Source organism: Furipterus horrens, unplaced genomic scaffold, assembly GCF_987537825.1.
Source record: "Furipterus horrens unplaced genomic scaffold, mFurHor1.1.pri manual_scaffold_3, whole genome shotgun sequence".
Lineage (NCBI taxonomy): Eukaryota > Metazoa > Chordata > Mammalia > Chiroptera > Furipteridae > Furipterus > Furipterus horrens.
In genome coordinates this window covers 169,526,245-169,545,317 of record NW_028327173.1, presented here as the reverse complement: position 1 = coordinate 169,545,317, position 19,073 = coordinate 169,526,245, and the positions used below count along the sequence as shown (strand labels likewise).

Genomic DNA, 19,073 nt, shown 5'->3' with positions numbered 1-19,073 from the left:
TGTTGCAATCGCTACCTAGTTTGCTCTTTTCCACTATCATAACCTGCAAATCTACAACCCAGGATCTCTGTTCTTTGTTAAGGCAAGAAGACAAAGAGAAAGCTGGAGGCAGAACTTTCATTAGAGTTGGTGAAGACTCTCTTCTTCTGTTTGCCTTCCCAAGCCCCTCCATTCTGAGGCTTTCTTACTTACTGCTTGCATGCCCCATCCTTTGGCCACACGCTTTCTTCACCTCTGCAGATTTCTTGGCTGCTATTTACATAGGGGTCCCACTTTGCCCTGCTGGGTCCTTTTGACTTTGAACTAAGAACCTATGTAAATTGGTAAAGTAACCTCCAATATCTTCCTCTCCAAGAATCCCTTTTATTATTTTCCCTACAGCTGCTTGTTTTAAAAGATTATGTATGTTAACTTACCTGCAGGTCATATTTTTATTCCCATATTTAAAAATCAAAGATATAAATGACTAAAAACTAGACCTCATCCCTGTGTTGCCTCTACACAGGGATGATGGATGCCTGAGGCACTACCATCATGGGGGAAAAAGGGAGACAGGTACAGTGTAACCCCAAGGTTCTGTTCCCCATTACTGAGTGCTAGGACTTGGCTATGTCTATAAATATCCACAATTCTTTGTGCACTATTTCTGAAGTTTTACCTCACTGTCTGATATTATTCACTTATGCTTGGATACAGCAGGGCTTCGAATAATGTCATTTGTTCAACATTGTTTCATTAATGTTGATGAAAAGAAAAAAAGAAGGATTCCCAGCCAGCACCACTGTCTGTGTGGAATTTGCATACTCTTCCCATGTCTATGTGGGTTTTCTCCAGGTCCTCCTGTTTCCTCCTACATTTCAAACATGGGCATGCGAGGTGAACTGGCGTGTCTACATTATCCCAGTCTGAGTGAGTGTGGGTGTGAGCGGCCCTGTGATGGAAGGGTGTCCTGTCCAGGGCAGGTCCTGCCTGGAGGCTGCTGGGATAGGCTCTGGCCACCCGCACCCCTGAAGTGGAATGAACAGATAGGACAGTAATTACCTTGTTTTTATTAATCTTCCTTAAATGTATATATAGCTCACATTTATTTCAAGTGTTCGGGTCTTTATTTAGAAGTTTAGTGATGTTTTTGTGACCAGAAATATGCTGTAGGAACTTAACTCTTCTTTATATCAGTTAGCACATCTTCGTTTTATTGAAGTCGCAGTTTTCAAGATCCTATAGACCTTAAGTGAGGACTTACTGTGTATATTTACAATGCAAATACAGGCCATGAAGTTTTTAAGCTTAATACAAACCTTAATCTACAAACACTGAAATTCAGGAGGCTGATGTATAAGAAGGTCCAAAGCAAGACAAGGCAATTTCTCTTTAACTCCGTTCTAATTTTAATAAATAAGTCTTAGGAGGTATTATATAATGAATATTTCAGGCAAGTTTTATTATTTTTTATTACCCTGATACCAAATCATCTTTACAATATAGCACATATGCTAAAAATTGTAAAGGAAGAACCATATGATCCAAATAGTATAAAAACTGATTTGCATTAAAACATTTCCTTTAGGAGTTGAATTTTGGATGTTTTACAAACAAACAACAAAAAAAAACCCAACCAAAATAGAACCCTGAAATAATTGTTATTGTGTCAAACATTAGAACTCAATAAAAGTAACACAGAATAAAATTTATTAAAGCCCAAATTGTGCCATTAACATTTTTCATATAACATCCTTTATAAAATATTTGCAAAACATGATCTTTTCCATTAACTTTTTATGTAAAATTTCTACTGAAATGAATAGAATAGATATAAACAAAGCCAATAAAATTTTGCCTTTACAGTTTTCTCACCTGAGTGAGACGTTATTTTTTTGTACTTACTTTGGATCCTAAAAAGGCTATTTACTTACCATTTAGAAGAGTGGGGAGACTGTAACATGTCATCATTAACAGGAGTAGTTAACACATGATGGTTTACAACATTTAAATACTTCTCAATGTGAATCTGTTACATAAAAGTTAAAGTTTAGGCCATTATAGTGGACTTCAGATACTCAGCTAATTTACTTTATTTAATCAGGTTAACACTCTGAATCATATAATTAAGCCAAAAGACAAAACACACACTCTGCATTTATTACATGCCTAAGGTATAATTAGGCTTCTCAAGGCCAAATTACTCTAGCCCAAAAAGCATAATAATCAACTGAGACTCAAAGCTCCAGTGACCTGTAGCACTCTTCACAAATGAAGCTACGCACAATAGTCAGTAAACCACTTAGCCAGGTAAATTTACTAGGCAATACAGATATGGAGGAATGTCTTTCTCCCACGGGGACTTCAAGCAAGCATCCAAGGAGAAAATTTGGCCTTTAGGTAACAGATTATTTAAAATGGGCAATCTAAAGACCCCAGCTGGTATAGCCCTCTCACCATCAGGTAATATAGGACAATGGCGTGCTAATCTGATCAGGATACAAAATCGCCCACGTCTCTCACAGCCTCAGGAGCTGAGTGATGAAGCTAACTATATGGTAGAGTAAAAGTCTGAGGCAAAAGCAAAGATTTGGACAGTTAGAGGGCTAGAAGATGGAGGTGATCCTTACTTGGATCCATGTACTAATACATCCTTGTTGAATTTTATTTTATATTTTTTAAGTTAAAAAAAATTAAGATATATTAGTTTCAGGTATACAAATTCCGTCGTCGGCAGCCGTCCGTCTCGAGAGACGATGGTGTAGCTTCTTAAGTGTCTATCTGCACCGCCGAGAATGGCTGTGCAGTCCGACTCAGGAGTGACACGGCATCTGTCTCCTCCCGTGTTGAATCGACATCTTGCGATGACGCTGGAGTGTCCTCTCCAGTGGAGCTGAAGCTACAGAGCCTGGGCAGGGTGATATGGAGGGTCTGCTGTTGCCCATGCAGCAGACCCCCCCTCTCTTCGCAGCTGAAGGGTCCAAGGGAAAGACGGAGTCGATACAGCTTGGCCTCAGGTGCGCCGCAGGAGTTGCCGGTGTTGACTACAACGTCAAACCGCCTTAGGGACTCCGGCTCCAGATTTTCTGTCGGGGTTTACTCCCTTAGCCTTTCCCCAGAAGAGGTATGCCGCAAGGCAGCGGAGGTTTTTTGGAGTCAGAGTTTTCCTTCTCTGATGTACCCTGACTGGAAGATCGAACCAGCGACACTTAGCTCGCAGGCCGACGCTCAATCCACTGAGCTAAACCAGCCAGGGCAAGGTTTACAAATTAATGCTTTGATATTCATATTTATTGTGAAATGATCACAATGTCTAGTTACAAAAGTGTTTTTTCTTTTAAGATATTTTAAAGTTCTAATCTCTTAGCAACTTGCAAATATATAGTACAATATTTTTAACTATAGTCATCTTGCTGTACATTACATCCCCAGGACTTATTGTTTTATAACTGGAATTTGTATACTTTTTGAGCATTTTTACCCGTTTCACCCACCCCGACCTCCGGCAACCACCAAGCTGTTTCTGTATCTATGAGGTCAGGTGTTCTGGGGGAGGGTGTTGGGGGGAGTTAGATTCCACATATAAATGAGATTATACAGTATTTGTTTTCCTTTTTCTGACTTATTTCACTTGGCATAATGTCTCTGAGGTCTATCCATGTTGTCTCAAATGGCAAGATTTCATTTTCATGACTAAATAATATTCCATTGTATGCATATGTATATATATATTTCCTTTATCCATTCAACCATCAATGGACACTTAGATTGCTACCATGTCTTGGCTATTGAAATTAATACTGCAATGAACATGGAGTGCAGATCATTTTCTGAGTTAGTGTTTTTTGTTTCCTTTGGACATACATGTTTGTTTTATAAATGAATATTATTCTTGTCTGAAGATTGGATTCTTTCCTGCTCTAAGATATGTCTATGATAGTGATTTTCAACCAGTGTGCTGCAAGAATTTTTAAACATGAAACCCCTATTTAGTTGGGGGCACTGACCTCTTTCCCCTTAGATTTTCAAATATAATAATGACAACAGCCAACACAAAAACAGCCTTTTGGTGTGAATGAATCAAAATTATACTCTTTTTTCTGTCAGATTGGCAAAAAATATATTTTTGGGGTGTGCCACAGAATTTTAGTAATTAGTTTGTGTTCCATGAAATGAAAATGGTTGAATATTGTTGGTCTAGCCCTGGCTGGTGTGGCTCAGTGGATTGAGCACTGGCCTGCAAATCAAAGGGTTACCGATTCAATTCCTGGGTTGTAGGCCAGGTCCCCAGTTGGGGGCATGCAAGAGGTAACCAATGGATGTTTCTCTCATGTGTTTGATATTTTTCTCCCTCTTTGTCCCTCCCTTCTCCTCTCTCTAGGAAATAAATAAAATCTTTAAAAAAGAAAATCATTGGTCTATAATAATGAAATTCCAATATACTTTATTTCTCTATTCCAAAATTGGTATATTTCCTTGGTTTTATCCATTGGGTTACAATATTACAAAAAGTGACTATTCTCAACACTCTATAATGTATTGGTATGAATCCTTTTTGGTCAGGCATATTGTTGGACTAATAGTGATTATTTTTTAAATTCTTTTTATCAAATCACATTTTAGAAGTTATCACTGCATAATCTTACATTACCTATATCTTAAATTCTTTGCTGGATGTGACAGGATGTGAATCAATCAGTTAGTCATCATTATCATTTAAAAAAAAGAACAGAAAAAGTTCATAATCCACCTAAATCCACCTCTGTTATAGAATTACAGAGTCCTGTGAGAACCACAATTCTCTTCTTCTATAGGAATCTTTGTCTCCTTCTGGTATTTTATTTAATATCTAAAGTTCTACTTACTCTTAACCCCATTTCAGTTCTTTTGATTGCCGTTTCAAGATTCTGAATGTCTAGAGTTTCTCCTCTTTCCTCAAGTGGGAATTTTGCTAATTTCTCCCTTAATTGATTAAGGTCTTCATGGACCTGTAGGTGTAAGAGAATATGAAATATTAAAAGAATACATATATAATCCACCTAAAACATATTTAAAGGCTTTCAATTTGCTTGAATTGCTAGACAGTAAAGTTGATTTTTATGGTGTTCATTGAAAAGGACTGTCTTTATGGTTCTAAGATAGTCTTTATTAGAATGTTCCATTACTGTCTTTTAGACTTTGAAAAACTAAGCTTTCATACAGTTGCCTGCTCTTCCTCTCCCCATTGGAAACAAATCCAAGCTAAAACTGCAGTGCAAAAGGCTTCTGCTTTCTCAGATGGTAAAGCAGTTGAGTCAGGGACAATAAGTAATTTGTACCAAACTCTGATTTCTAGAAATTGGTTAATAGGTAAGAAAAGAGAACACTTTCAGCAAAGAGAGGTTCTAGTAAAAACTGTGCCTTTTGAAAGAGAATTGTAAGTATGTTGACAGGGCCTGTTGGTTTTCCATTCTAGCTGGATCTTCCCCACTAGCTGCTCGGAAGAAGCAGTTATGTAGGTGTGTGGCCTTGACTTTGTTTTATATAGTCAGAAATGAAAATGATCCATGAAGAAAAAGCAACATATGCTATCACTTTAACATTTTCCTTCAATTTGTATTTTCCTTTGGAATAATGAATATCTTTCCAACATTAAGCACCCTCAGAATAAAATGGGCACTATGAAATTAGACAGCACAAGATTCTCTGAATTCATATTAGAAATCAAACTTCAACAGATAAATACAGATGGCACCAATTATTGTATGGGCTGCTGCCACAAGAAAAACATTTTGTTATGCAAATGTATGAACCCAACACCTGTTTCATCAATAGTCACACCAATAACAATCTGCAGACTGGGCTGCTAAAGGCGTTTTGAAATGGTTGTCTTTCTCTGTTTGTCTAACTTGACTTACACACATCGATCCAGCCTATGTTATCGATTACTCTGGAACATTCCCACTGAGCCAAGTATTCAAAAGATCAGAATTTGCATCTTTTCACTGATGGGCATCACAGTCTGGCAGACACATCTGGTCATTTGTTCTCTGCATAAATTGTCATGTAAAACCTTCAGGGCTCACAGACTGAAATCTGAACACACCTACTGCTTGTTTGTAAGACACTAAGGATGAAGATGTACTTCTTTCACTTGTTTTGCCCAAATTACTACTGCAAGCTGATTTACCATCTATTGCCTAAAGAGATTTGGAAAGTACAAAGAAGTAGTTCAAGGACAAGCCCCATTTCCAGATGCCTTTGAATGCACTGAATTTCCTTCTTGTAGCTCTAGCATTTGTAGCTTCATGTGTCATTCTGTAATTATGCCTGGCAAGTGCTGGAGAGAGTGAAAACTGCCCTGAATTACCCCGGCTGGTGTGGCTCAGTGGATTGAGTGCCGGCCTGTGAACCAAAGGTTTGCCGGTTTGATTCCCAGTCAGGACACATGCCTGGGTTGTAGGCTAGGACCCCAGTTGGAGGTGTGCAAGAGGCAACCACACATTGATGTTTCTCTCCCTTTTTCTCCCTCCCTTCCTCTCTCTCTAAAAATAAATAAATACAATCTTTAAATAACTGCCCTGGATACTACCAGGGAACAAAAGGTCTGATTTCTTTGTCTGCCTCATGTGAACAATTATACTACTTCATACAGCAGTGAGATATGTATAGGTCTGGCACATAGCAAGAATCAGTAAAAAGCAGATGAACATAATTCCTTGTTTTCTCACTAGTCATACGATGTCCATGTACACCATCCACATTTTCTCTAGTTTCTTCACCACGAAAAAAAATAATTATTCTCTTTTGGAGAATTGTTGAATGGAAATGAGGAAATGTGTGTGCCAATGAATGAATGTAGGCTTTGGAATCAGACAGACAGAAACTAGAATCCTATTTCCTCTTTCACTAAACTAAGCTTGGCAAATTTACCAAGCTTTTTAGAGCCTCAGTGTTCTCATCTATAAAATGGAGGTGAATCACTACCTCTCAGAATAGTGACAAGGATAAGGTGAGTTAAAGTTTGTCAAGAGTTTTGTACGGGGCCAGCCACGTAGGACAGCACTGAACAAACATTAACTTCCTCTCCTGAACTGTAAAACCCAGTGAAATGCCTTGCACATAACTGGCACCTAGTAAACGTTCACTGATTTGAATTACTCTTAGTCTTTCTCAAGAAGCTTTTCACATTGCTTTTCTTGCCAGATAGTTTCTTCCCCACCTCTTAATATCTGTACATCTGTTTGTATAATTGCATTAGTGACAAGTACTGTAGGAAAATCACCACACTTGGGTAGGAAAAGAGATTAAGTTCTAAATCTCTGTTTTTTCTTCAAATAGATCCAATCTACCATATTAAAATTTTATTTGTCACCCTCAACTCTGTGATCATCAAATGCATTGCTTTTCATACATTTTGAAATCTATATGGAGGAAATTATTATTTTGACAGTTTGGGGATAGGGCCGCTTAATGAGCTCTTGAAATATTTAATACGTTAAAAATTTGCTCTAGAATTTAAAAGAGCCATGCAACCAGACTCGATATTATCCAAAGCAGACTCATAATTCCCATTTTATTCATCTCGGCTATAGAGAGGGTTTGGCTGAATCATTCTCATCACTTTTATGTTGTATACTTCTGGCAAAGTAGACAGCAGGATTGGTGAGAAAATAATATCAAGGTGTCATTTAGAGCCAGTATTTCCAAGATTGGTGTTAACATACAACTGTTGAATTTTTAAAATATGATTTTCAAAACTAATTAAGAAGAAAATATTGATAGCAAGACTAGGTAATCCTTGTTGCATAAATATATGTTTAATATTTGGGTCAAGCAAATATATATAAAGATATTTAAAAGGTACCACATTATTATTCATAAAGTATGAAACCAAAGCTTCTAAGAGTTACTAATAAAAGCAAGCATCTAGGGAACATTGCAGAGTCACCACCACACTTCTTCAAGATGGTTTCACAAACATGCCATAACCTTTCTAAGATTGATCACCTTGGGCAAGTTTCTTTATCTCTTCATAGCTTAGCTCCTTATACAGTATAGTTGGGACAAAATAATACCTGCCTAAGTTGTTGCTAAGACTTGAGAAAATCTAGAGCTCTCAGCACAGCATCTGGCTCTCAATAAATGTTGACTACCATTTTAATTGTAATGATGATTATTATTGTTATAGTAAAAGCCTCACTGTTCTGATTAGGTGAGGACAGATTCAGTTAAAATGGTAAAAAGTCTCCATTTAGACTTAAAAGTGAAAGAAGTTTAGGTAACAAAATGCTTCCCACTGGAACTCTTTGTGGAGATAACAATCATATTTTCTGAACTGAAAAGGAAAACATGGACTTTAATATATAATCTGACAATTGGACAATATTCACTATCAGGACTATGCTGGAAAATCTAAACATCTAAGGCAGATGTTTTCATAATAACTCACACAGAATTTATAATGAGAGCACTGATGATTTGTATTTAAAGATTCTCTCAAGTATTATACTATGTTATGTTTGATTATTGTGATTTTTTCTTTAAAATCATATTACAGTTTATGTTTTACAATATGATCTAAATAGTAGCTTTCGAACTTGAGCATGTATCAAAGTTGTGTGAAAACAAAGCTCTGGGCCTCACTCCCAGAGCTTCTGACATGATACGTCTGGAGAGGGTTCCGAAAATTCGCATTTCTCACAAGTTCCAGCTGGTGCTGATGATGCTGGTTCTAGGACCACACTCTGAGAACCACTGGTCCAAAGAGTTGCTTAATGTATCTGATTGAGACACAGACCAAATATACCACATTAGGGTGAAGCAAGTGGAAATTTGAAGGATATCACATACAACTATATAATGTTATATACAAGGGTGGGAAAAAGCAGGTTAATAATAATGATAAATAATACAATAATAATAATAATACAAGAATAAACTGTTTCACATACTCACAACTATAAACCTACTTTTGCCCACCCCTGAATATATATAATGTATATATAGAAACAATTTGATTGCCTAAGCTGAGAGTGAAGGAATTCCACTTTACAATAAAGAGATATTACATAGCTTTGGGGAAATTGAATCAGTTTAGTTAGAGGTGTATCTAATCCAACGTATGCATCGTGCAGAAAACAGACCCAGAGAGGTGAAGTGACATCAGTACTGTAATGTTGTACCCCAGATTGACCAAACAGCTACCTCTGGATCCCATTCTGAAGTGAAAAGACTTCTGCTTTTCAGTCAGTGCACTATTCTACATTATTCCAAACCACAAGGGGAGCAGTCCCTGGGAAGCAGAATTATCTCAAGAGAAGGTGTGAAATTAGGCATGCGAATTCTCCCTGAATTCTGGCCTCTTTTTGAGTTATCTCAGGTCTAGAGATATAAAGAAAACTACAGAGAAACTTAATTGCTCCTGTGCTCAAATGAAGTATACTGTTGGGAAGAACTGGCTTCTTCTGGGTTGGAGTCTCCATTAGTGTTTTAGCTGTTTGATGTCTATAAAAATGGGCCCTGGATTTGGAAGCGGCTAAATGTAGTGCATAATTAAACCTAACCTAAAGAGAGGTCTAGCGTTTGCCCTTAGATACTGGGGTGTGATCTGTAGGCCCTTACAGTGTCCTGCTTGAGAGGAGTGTCTTTGCTTGGAGGCTTTGGCCACCAGAGAGTTCAACAATGTGATTTATGATGGGGTATCAGTTCCAACCTTTCGAGGAACTGAAAGCTGAAAACATTTGTCTGACCTCGGGGAATGGCTGGAGATGAAAGGTCAGTCATGTGGGGCAGTGTGCGATTGAGCCCCAGTAAAAATTCTGGACACCCAAGTCTCAGATAAGCTTCCCTAGTTGACAATACTCTGTACACGGTCATACTCATATTGTGGCTGGGAGGAGGCGATGCTGTCCCTGATTCCATAGGGAGAGGATGACTGGAAGCCCTGCTTGGATCCCTCTTGGGCTATGCCCTATATATCTCTTCTCTGGGCTGATTTTTATTTGTAGCTTTACAGTATAACAACACTGTAATCGTAAACGTAGTGTTTTACTGAATCCTGTGAATTATTCTAGCAAATTAGCCAATGTGAGGTGGTCAGGCTTCCCAAATTATAGACAGCTGGTCTGAAGTGAGGGTGCTTCTGGGGGCTCCTGAACTGGAGGTTGATGCAGAAGGGAGGGCTTGTGAAGACTGTTTCCCCAGACTTGGCAGTTTGACTAAACTCATTCTAGGGTGATGGTGAAAAAAAACGCGAGGAAAGAAGATTTGGGTATGGTTCATAATGGGGAAGGAAGTCTATGACATTGGTAAGTTTAGGGGGTTTGTATTTTGGAAAAGGTGAATTTCCAGAAGTTTCTCCTAGATAGGAGGTAAGATAAAAATCCCAGCAGAAAGAAAAATTAGACCCATTGCAGATCTGACTGAGAGTCCTCATAGAGTGACCCTAGGAAAATTACTCCAAGCCTTAGTTAAATGGAACTAAATATAAGAGTAAAAAGTGGTCACATGTGTAGAAACATTTTAAAACTACACATGTAAATAATTTTTTACCAGTTCAGGAAAATCTGAAGGTAACTCTCACAGACTGAGTTATACTGGAAAAGTTAAGACGTTCTTGGTATTTACCCCTTCAGCAAAAATTATTCCCCCAAGCTTTTAAATTTTCACATTTTATATTCAAAACTTTAACTTGATTTATAATCCATTATTTTTAATATATTTTCCTATGTGTGTGTTCCCAAGCAAGGGACTTTTACTTTATTTTATTAAGATACAATTGACATAACATTACATTAACTTCGGGTGTACAACGTAATGATTTGATATTTGTATACATTGTAAAATGGTCACCACAATAGGTCTAGTTACCATCCATTAGCACAGTTACTATTTTTTTCTTGTGATGAGAACTTTTAAGATTTAGTCTCTTAGACACTTTCAAATATACAATCCAGCATTATTAACTATAGTTACCATGCTATACATTACAACCCTTGGGCTTATTTATCTGCAAGGGGCTTTTTGATCCAAAAAATTGGGGTGCTTAAGAAAAGCAGCTCCCATATTTCAGTTTCTCCTCCAATGTATCACTTCCCCAAATGTGTCTTATTTGTACTTCCCTGCTCCCCTACATCCATGGATTCAGATTTCTCAGAACAAGACATTTTAAAATGGTGCCTCCGTGTAAGGGGTACTTTTGAGAAGTAAAGGATCCGGGGGTAGGTGAAGCGTCTTGGCGTTTTACCAGTGCGGAGTAGCGCTTCTGGAGCGCACCCTCCGGGTACGGCACCCACCGATGAGTTAGGCTGGTGAGCGAGGGCTGGGTCGGTAAATTTAGGAGCTCTTGAGGCAGTCTGGGGGCAGCGCTCCAAATGGTTGGATACGAGTGCATCGAGTGCATCGGCGCAGCCCGGCTCGCTAGGTGGTGTCTTAGCTGGGCTGGGGTGGGAGGGGCTCAGTTCCCACCTGGATTAAGATGTTTCCGATGGGGTCGCAGTTTTCAGTCTCCTGAGCCATGGTTAGTGTCCGATTAGGTTCCAGGAGGGCTACGTCCCCCAGCAAGCCGGGTCTCCAAGCTCAGAAACCTCCGTAGCAGGGAACTCGTTCCCTTGGCAACACCACGCTAGGCCCGGCCTGTCCTACGCTGGTAACCGGAAGAGGGGGTACGGGAGGAGTCAGGAAGCCAGGCCACTCCAAGAACGCGCCCTCCCAGGCATGTTGCCCCCGCGTCCCCGCTGCTGTGGTACAGCCCAAGGCGGAAGCGGCTCCGTGACTGAACCGGCTCAGCAGTGCAGCTATGGCTGCGGGCCTTCCTTGTGCGCTGATCACCAGCTGCTCCTCCACCTTTACCGGAGACCGGCTGGTGCAACGTGAGTAGTGAGGCTCCTAGGCGGACCTGGAGGTTCTAAGTCCCAGCGGGCGACAGCCTCAGCGCCGCGGCCTCGCTCCGGGCCTTTGTCCCTGCTGCGATCTTGCGCTCTTCCTCCATTTGCGTTGGCCCAGTCCCCCCAGGTGTCTGCCCCTTCGCTCGGTGCTCTTCTGCCTGCCCCGCCCGCTGTGACGTTTTTCCAGTTTTTCCGGCACAGTGGGACCGATCCCTCCGCCTGCCCAGCCCACGGATTGTGGTGGGGATCCTTTGAAATGAACCCAAAAGCACTCTGGAAATTGTACCGAGTTATGCGAGTGTATGGCCGGCTCCTGAGGTAGAGAGTTTGTTTCCCCTGGCTACACCTTAATGTTTGTTAAGACTTGTTAGCCTTGTCCCCGCCACTCTGTCAGTATTCACTGCCTTGCCTTCTTCCGGAAGCTCTCTGCCACCGTTAGTTTTGGGGTATTACTGGGCCGTGTCCCTTTGCCTCTGGACGTTTCTAGTGGCTGGCAAACAAAGTAGCCCTTGAAAGGAACCGTGGGCGAGGAGACCCGTGTGGAGAAGGCACAGAACTGGTTATAGGCTCAGCTCTTCCTGTTTTCAGTGTGTGGCCTCGAGTCAGAGCAGTGTCCCCAGCTGTAAGATAGTGAGCACTGCAGTTAACCTCTGACCTTCGGTTGCTTATCGACCAAATGGTGATAATTTTCACATGGTTCTGCTTAACTCAGAGGCTGGCACATAGTTATCAAAGCACATCCTCCCTCCAACCCTCAGTGTCCCTATTCTTAAAACGGGGCATATGAACCTATCTCACAGGATTATTTGAAGAACAGGTGATGGGACATTTTGAGCACTTTGTAAACTGCAAAGCATCATACAACTATAAATATTTTTTTCTGAACCTGTTGAATGACAGAATTAGGCAGGATGTTCCTGTAGCACAAATATTCTATAATTTAGTTATCATTTATGATCACTTAAAAAGTTCCTTAGAAGGTAAAAGTTTATAGCACTTACTAAATGATAACTAACTGCTCTAATTATTTCATTTCCTTACCTCTAAGGAGTGCTTCTTCCCATTTGTTTCCTTTCTTTTCAAAAACGTTTCATAGAAGTAGTGCATACTCCTTAAGTAAGATTTAGCATATGGAGAAGAATGTCATCCATAGTCTCATCACCCGAACACAAATACTGTTAACAATCCTGTGTATTTCCTTCCAGATATTTTGCCAATGCAAAGATTTTTTAAAACTTATAATTAGATTTCATATATAATTTTAACATTTTATATGTAATTTAAAAATATATAATATATAAATTTAAAAATATTTTGTATCTTTAAATATATAAAATACATTTAAATATATAAAATTATGGACTCATTAAATATATGTGATTTATATAATAGATATGTTTATATAAACTATTTCATATATTTTATATGTAACATTTTATATATAATTTTTATTTTGATATTTTTAATTTAATATTACATCATATGTTAGTTTTCATTACATATTACATCTAGTGAACATATCAAAATTTGCTTAAGATTTCTTTGTGTATTTAACTTTTCAAAAGAATTACAGTTGACCCTTGAACAACATGGATTTGAATTGCGGGATCCATTTGTGTGTGGGTTTTTTTCAATAAAAACTGTAAATGCAGACTTCCAGCCAAGATGAAAGCATAGACAGATACGCTGTGTCTCCCTCCACAACTAAGAAGGACTACAACTACCTCAAAACTAGAAACAACCAGAAGTTCCAGAAAATCAAACTGCATGGAAGTCCAGCAAACAAAGATATAAAGAAGAAATACTCATTCAGACAGGTAGAAGGGGTGGAGCTGGGGCAGAGAGGATGCGGTGTGGTGGCAGCAGTGGCGGATGGGCAGAAAGCATAGTCCCAGATTTTAAAAAGTCAGGAGGCACACCTGGGGAGCATTCCCAGCTCCTCACTGGACCTCGAAGCTCACTGTTCCAGCACCAGGGAAAATCAAGCCTCATTGCTTCTGACTCTGCAGACCAGTGGGGGTGGGGGTGGAAGCAGAAACTGCCGGTCTCATCAGAGTCCGCTTGTTTAAAGGGACCCCACGGTCCTAGAACGTCCGCAGACCCACCCACTCTGGGAACGACGCCAGGGCAGCAGCTAGAGGGGCGCTAGTCTGGTGCGGAAGTAGGAGAGGTGCTTGGAAAAGGGGCAAGTGCTGGGCAGGCAGCATTGTTCCCTCTCGGACACCTCCCCCACATACAGAGCCACAACCTGGTGAAACAGGTCACGCTGTACTGACAAATCCCTAACCACCCCTTACAATGTAACAGGAGTAACAACTCTACCTGGGACACGGAGGTAAACAAAAACACGAGCCTGTCAGAATGAGGAGACAGAGAAATATGGCCCAAAAGGGGAAACGGATCAAGGTTCCAGTGGGAGAACTAAGCAACGAGGAGATACCTAGCCTCACAGATGAGAAGATAGACAACCTAACAGACGCAGAATTCAAAACACTGGTGATAAATATGCTCACAGGCTTGACAGATATGCTTGAGTACGGCAAATGCATAAGAGAAGAAGTGAAGGCTATGCTAAGTGACACGAAGGAAAATCCACACAAAACCAACGGTGAAGGGAAGGAAACGGGGTTCAAATCAATGATTTGGAGCATAAGGAAGAAAAAATAGTCAACCAGTGCAGAATAAGGAAGCAAGAATTGAAAAAATGAGGAAAACTTCCCAAATTTTGCAAAGGAGATGGACATACAGGTCCAGGAAGCATGGAGGGTCCCAGGCGAGCTGGACCCAGAGGGGAACCACACCAGGATGCATCATGACTGAGATGCCAAAGGTGAAAGATAAAGAGAGAGTCCTGCAGCAAGAGAGAGGCGGAGAGTTGCCTACAGGGGGTTGCCTATAAGACTATCAACTGATTTCTCAGAGGACACTTTGCAGGCAGGAAGGGACTGGCAAGCAGTATTCAACGTGATGAAAGGCATCCTGCAACCAGGATTACTCTATCCAGCAAAGCTACTATTTGGAATGGAACGGCAGATGAAGTGCTTCCCAGACAAGGTGAAGCTAAAGGAGCTCATCACGGAGCCATTATTATATGAAACGTCAAAGGGACTTACTTAAGATAAAGGAGATCAGAACTATGAACACTAAAAGGACAACAAACTCATAACTATCAACAACTGAATCTAAAAAGTGAAAACAAAATCCAACGAAGCAAACCAGAATAGGAACAGAATCATAGGTATGGGAATCATTTGGAGGGTTATCAGCTGGGAGTGGGGAGGGGAAGAAATGGGGAAATGGTGCAGGGACTAAGAAGCATAATCGATTGGTACGAAATAAACAGGGGGATGTTAAGAATAATATAGGAAAGGGTGATGCCAAAGAACTTACATGCACAACCCATGGACATGAACTAAGAGAGGTGGGATTGCTGGAGGGAAGGGTGTTACTGGGCAGAGGGGAGCAACAGGGGAAAAAATTGGAAGTACTCTTAACAACATAATCAATAAAATATACTTAAAAAAACTGTAAATGCATTTTCTCCTCATGACTTTCTTAATAACATTTTCTTTATTGTAAGAATACAGTATATAATACATATAACATGTATAATATATGTTAATTGACTTATCAGTAAGGCTTCTGGTCAGCAGTAGGCTATTAGTAGTGAAGTTTTGGGGGAGTCAAAAGTTATATGGGTATTTTTGTTGGTTGTGAGGGGTGGACCCTAACAACCCCTGCCCCCTCTGCATTGTTCAAGGGTCAACTGAATATGTATTTGAATTTTCATTACTGGAATAGAAAGTCCTTTTAAGGCCAATCTCAGAAATATTTGTTAAGTAAATATTTGTTAATATTTGTTAAGTACTGATGGCTACAGTACTCTGGGAGATGTGGTCACTTCCTTGAAGAACCTGATACCTATAGTTGGTGATTATTAACACTGTATTGGGTTGGCCAAAAAGTCCATTGTTTTTTCTGTGTTATGGCTCTAGTAGCGCTTAGTTGTCTTTAACTTCATTAGAATCAATTTTGTTAGGTTGTGTTGTGACAGCTGTCATATCAGCATACATTTAAAAAAAAAATCAAAGTTGGTGAATTTTTGTGCAGCCATTTTAATATTAAAGATGGAAGAAGATATGCAATATTTTCAGCGTATTATGCTTTATTATGTCAAGAAAGGAAAAATTAACTAAAAGGCAATAAAAGATTTGTGCAGTGTATGGAGAAGGTTCTGTGACTGATTGAGTGTGTCAAAAGTGGTTGCAAAGTTTCTTGGTACTATTGACATTTTGGCCAAATAATTCTTTGCTGTGGGGCTGTCTTATGCATTGGAAGATGTTTAGCAGCACCCCTGGCCTCTACGCACTAGAAACCAATTGCAGGAGACAGCTGACATACTCAATATAGCCAAATCAATAAAGTTACTGGTGAAAATGGAAAATGTGTCTTATGTTACGGAAAAAACTAAATGGACATTTTGGCCAATCCAATAGTAAGAAGTGCTGGAGCCTAAGTTCACATTCTGGGTTTGTATGCATGGAATGTGTGAATGAAATTTGTTCTCAGAACTATTTGTTAGCAATCAGGACTATTTAAATTTAAGGTGGTGGCATTGGTGTAAGAAATGATTATAGAGAATTGCCAGTGATAATATGGGACAAGGGTTTACTCTCTAAAATATATAAATAACTCATACAACTCAACGCCAGGAAGACAATCCAATTAAAAATGGGCAAAGGACCTAAGTAGACACTTCTCCAAGGAGGACATATAGATGGCCCATTGACATATGACAGAATGCTCAACATCACTAGCCATCAGAGAGATGCAAATTAAAACCACAGTGAGATATCACCTCATATTTGTCAGAAAGGCTATCATTAATAAATCAACAAACAACAAATGCTGGCGAGGATGTGGAGAAAAGGGAACCCTAATGCACTGTTGGGAATGCAGACTGGTGCAGCCACTGTGGAAAACAGTATGGAATTTCCTTAAAAAATTAAAAATGGAACTGCCTTTTGACCCAGCAATTCCACTGCTGGGTATATACCCGAAGAATGCTGAAACACCATTTCAAAAGGATTTATACACCCCTATGTTTATAGCAGCACTATTTACAATAGGCAAGTGCTGGAAATAGCCTAAGTGCCCATCAGTAAACAAGTGGATCAAAAAAACTGTGATACCTTTACACAGTGGAATATTACGCAGCAGAAAGAAAGAAGGAACTCCTACCTTTTGTGATGGCATGGGTGGAACTAGAGACTATTATGCTAAGTGAAATAAGCCAGGCAGTGAAAGACAAATACCACCTGATCTCACTTATAAGAGGAATTTAATGAACAAAATAACTAATGAGCAGAATAGAAGCAGTGACATAGAAACATGGAACAGACTGACAGTGGCCAGAGAGGAGGGCAGAGGGGGATGATGGTGGAAAGAACAGGAAGGGACTAGTCAAAGAACATGTATGAATGACCCAGGGGCATGGACAACGATGTGGGAATGACTGGGAGCTGGGGTGTGGGGGCTGGGCGGAGGAGGGCAAAGGGGGGAAATTGGGACAACTGTAATAGAATAACAATAAATTTAAAAAAGAAAAAGAAGTAGAGAATATTAACCCTAAAAGAAGGTTTTAAAATAATTACACAGACAAAGCCAGCTCATTGCTTCTTTGGGAAACCTTCATTCATCTGCAAGACTGTTTCTAGGTCTATGAGACTTCTATATTTACAAAAAGGATCTTAAAGTAATTTACTAAGTAGGACATTCTTATTTCAAAGATAGGGGACTGTTGTACAGTTTAGCCAGCATTGTCTAGCAGGAGAACAGGGATAAGAGTTTGGGTCTTCTAATTTGTATTTTTCTGTAGCTGCTTAAGGTATTCTGAGTGGAATATTTTGGTTTATTCTGGAAATAAGTAATAACTTTTACTTAAGCAAAGTTGCTTATTTTGTTGTTGTAGGAATACTCTGTCTTTGATTGGATTGTATATTTCCAACCCTTAATTTTCTTGAAAGGAAGGAAGATTGGGCCAGCAGATCTACCACAAGGACCTATAGTTGTAATCACAGTGATTCAGTAGGTGATTGGATTAAAGCAGTGATCTCAGCTGGTAATGTGGGTAGGTGAACTTTGATTCGTATTTAGCCATGACAACGTATTTTACAATTTTCAATTAACATTAAAAGAAGGCTTACGATTTTTATCTTTATTAAAAGAATAATGTGAAGTCATCAACCAAAGGAGGAGAGAAAGATTAAGTATGAGTTTATATTCTCTCCAGACCCAACAGGACTTAGAAAACACATCTATGTTGTCTTCCAGTGTGTGTGCTCAAGCATACATGTTTGTATGTGTGAAATTAAAACTCAAAGGGGTGATTTTCTAAGGTATTCAGCTCATAAAAGTTGGGAAGCCAAGATTCGATTCCAGTTCTTTTATATATGTGAAATACAATGGCCTTCTTGGCAACCAGAACTGCATATATTCAAGTTGAAGGTAGGGATAGGAGAAATTACTGTAGAAAATTTTACTACAGAAATATTTATTGCTCATAATAAGTTTACACTTTTTCTTTTATGGTAGTTAGGGCCTTAGTAGATGATTAATAATAAATGAAAATGCTTCTACTAGTGCCCAGTTTGTTTTCTTATTTGTGGAGTAGGGAATTTGACTCTTCATTTGAAGTTTTAGACTCGTCGTCGTCGTCGTCGGCAGCCGTCCGTCTCGAGAGACGATGGTGTAGCTTCTTAAGAGTCTATCTGCACCGCCGAGAATGGCTGTGCAGTCCGACTCGGGAGTGACACGGTATCTGTCTCCTCCCGTGTTGAATCGACATCTTGCGATGATGCTGGAGTGTCCTCTCCAGTGGAGCTGAAGCTACAGAGCCTGGGCAGGGTGATATGGAGGGTCTGCTGTTGCCCATGCAGCAGACCCCCCCTCTCTTCGCAGCTGAAGGGTCCAAGGGAAAGACGGAGTCAATACAGCTTGGCTTCAGGTGCGCCGCAGGAGTTGCCGGTGTTGACTACAACATCAAACCACCTTAGGGACTCCGGCTCCGGATTTTCTGTCGGGGTTTACTCCCTTAGCCTTTCCCCTGAAGAGGTATGCCGCAAGGCAGCGGAGGTTTTTTGGAGTCAGTTTTCCTTCTCTGATGTGCCCTGACTGGAAGATCGAACCAGCGACACTTAGCTCGCAGGCCGACGCTCAATCCACTGA

At 39.9% G+C, this 19,073-nt stretch overlaps 2 protein-coding genes across 6 annotated transcripts in view; one reads left to right on the top strand and one right to left on the bottom strand.

Moving 5' to 3' along the window:
- Positions 1–11,958, bottom strand: part of LOC150016687 (IQ domain-containing protein H-like) — a 71,916-nt gene extending 59,958 nt beyond the window's left edge. The window contains exons 1-3 of the mRNA XM_090268355.1: positions 11,428–11,958; positions 4,845–4,967; positions 1,914–2,008 (exon numbers count right to left, since the gene is read on the bottom strand). Coding sequence (XP_090124481.1) covers positions 1,914–2,008; positions 4,845–4,967; positions 11,428–11,478 — 269 coding nt within the window. The 5' untranslated portion in view covers positions 11,479–11,958. The remainder of the gene's footprint in view (positions 1–1,913; positions 2,009–4,844; positions 4,968–11,427) is intronic.
- AAGAB (alpha and gamma adaptin binding protein) overlaps positions 11,698–19,073 on the top strand; it is a 49,164-nt gene continuing 41,788 nt past the window's right edge. For 3 of the 5 annotated variants that reach the window (XM_090270823.1, XM_090270825.1, XM_090270822.1), the window contains exon 1: positions 11,699–11,831. In XM_090270823.1, the coding sequence (XP_090126949.1) occupies positions 11,759–11,831 (73 nt within the window). In that variant the 5' untranslated portion in view covers positions 11,699–11,758. Of the gene's footprint in view, positions 11,832–19,073 lie in introns of all 5 variants that reach the window. The other 2 variants (XM_090270826.1, XM_090270824.1) reach the window with 1 other exon arrangement.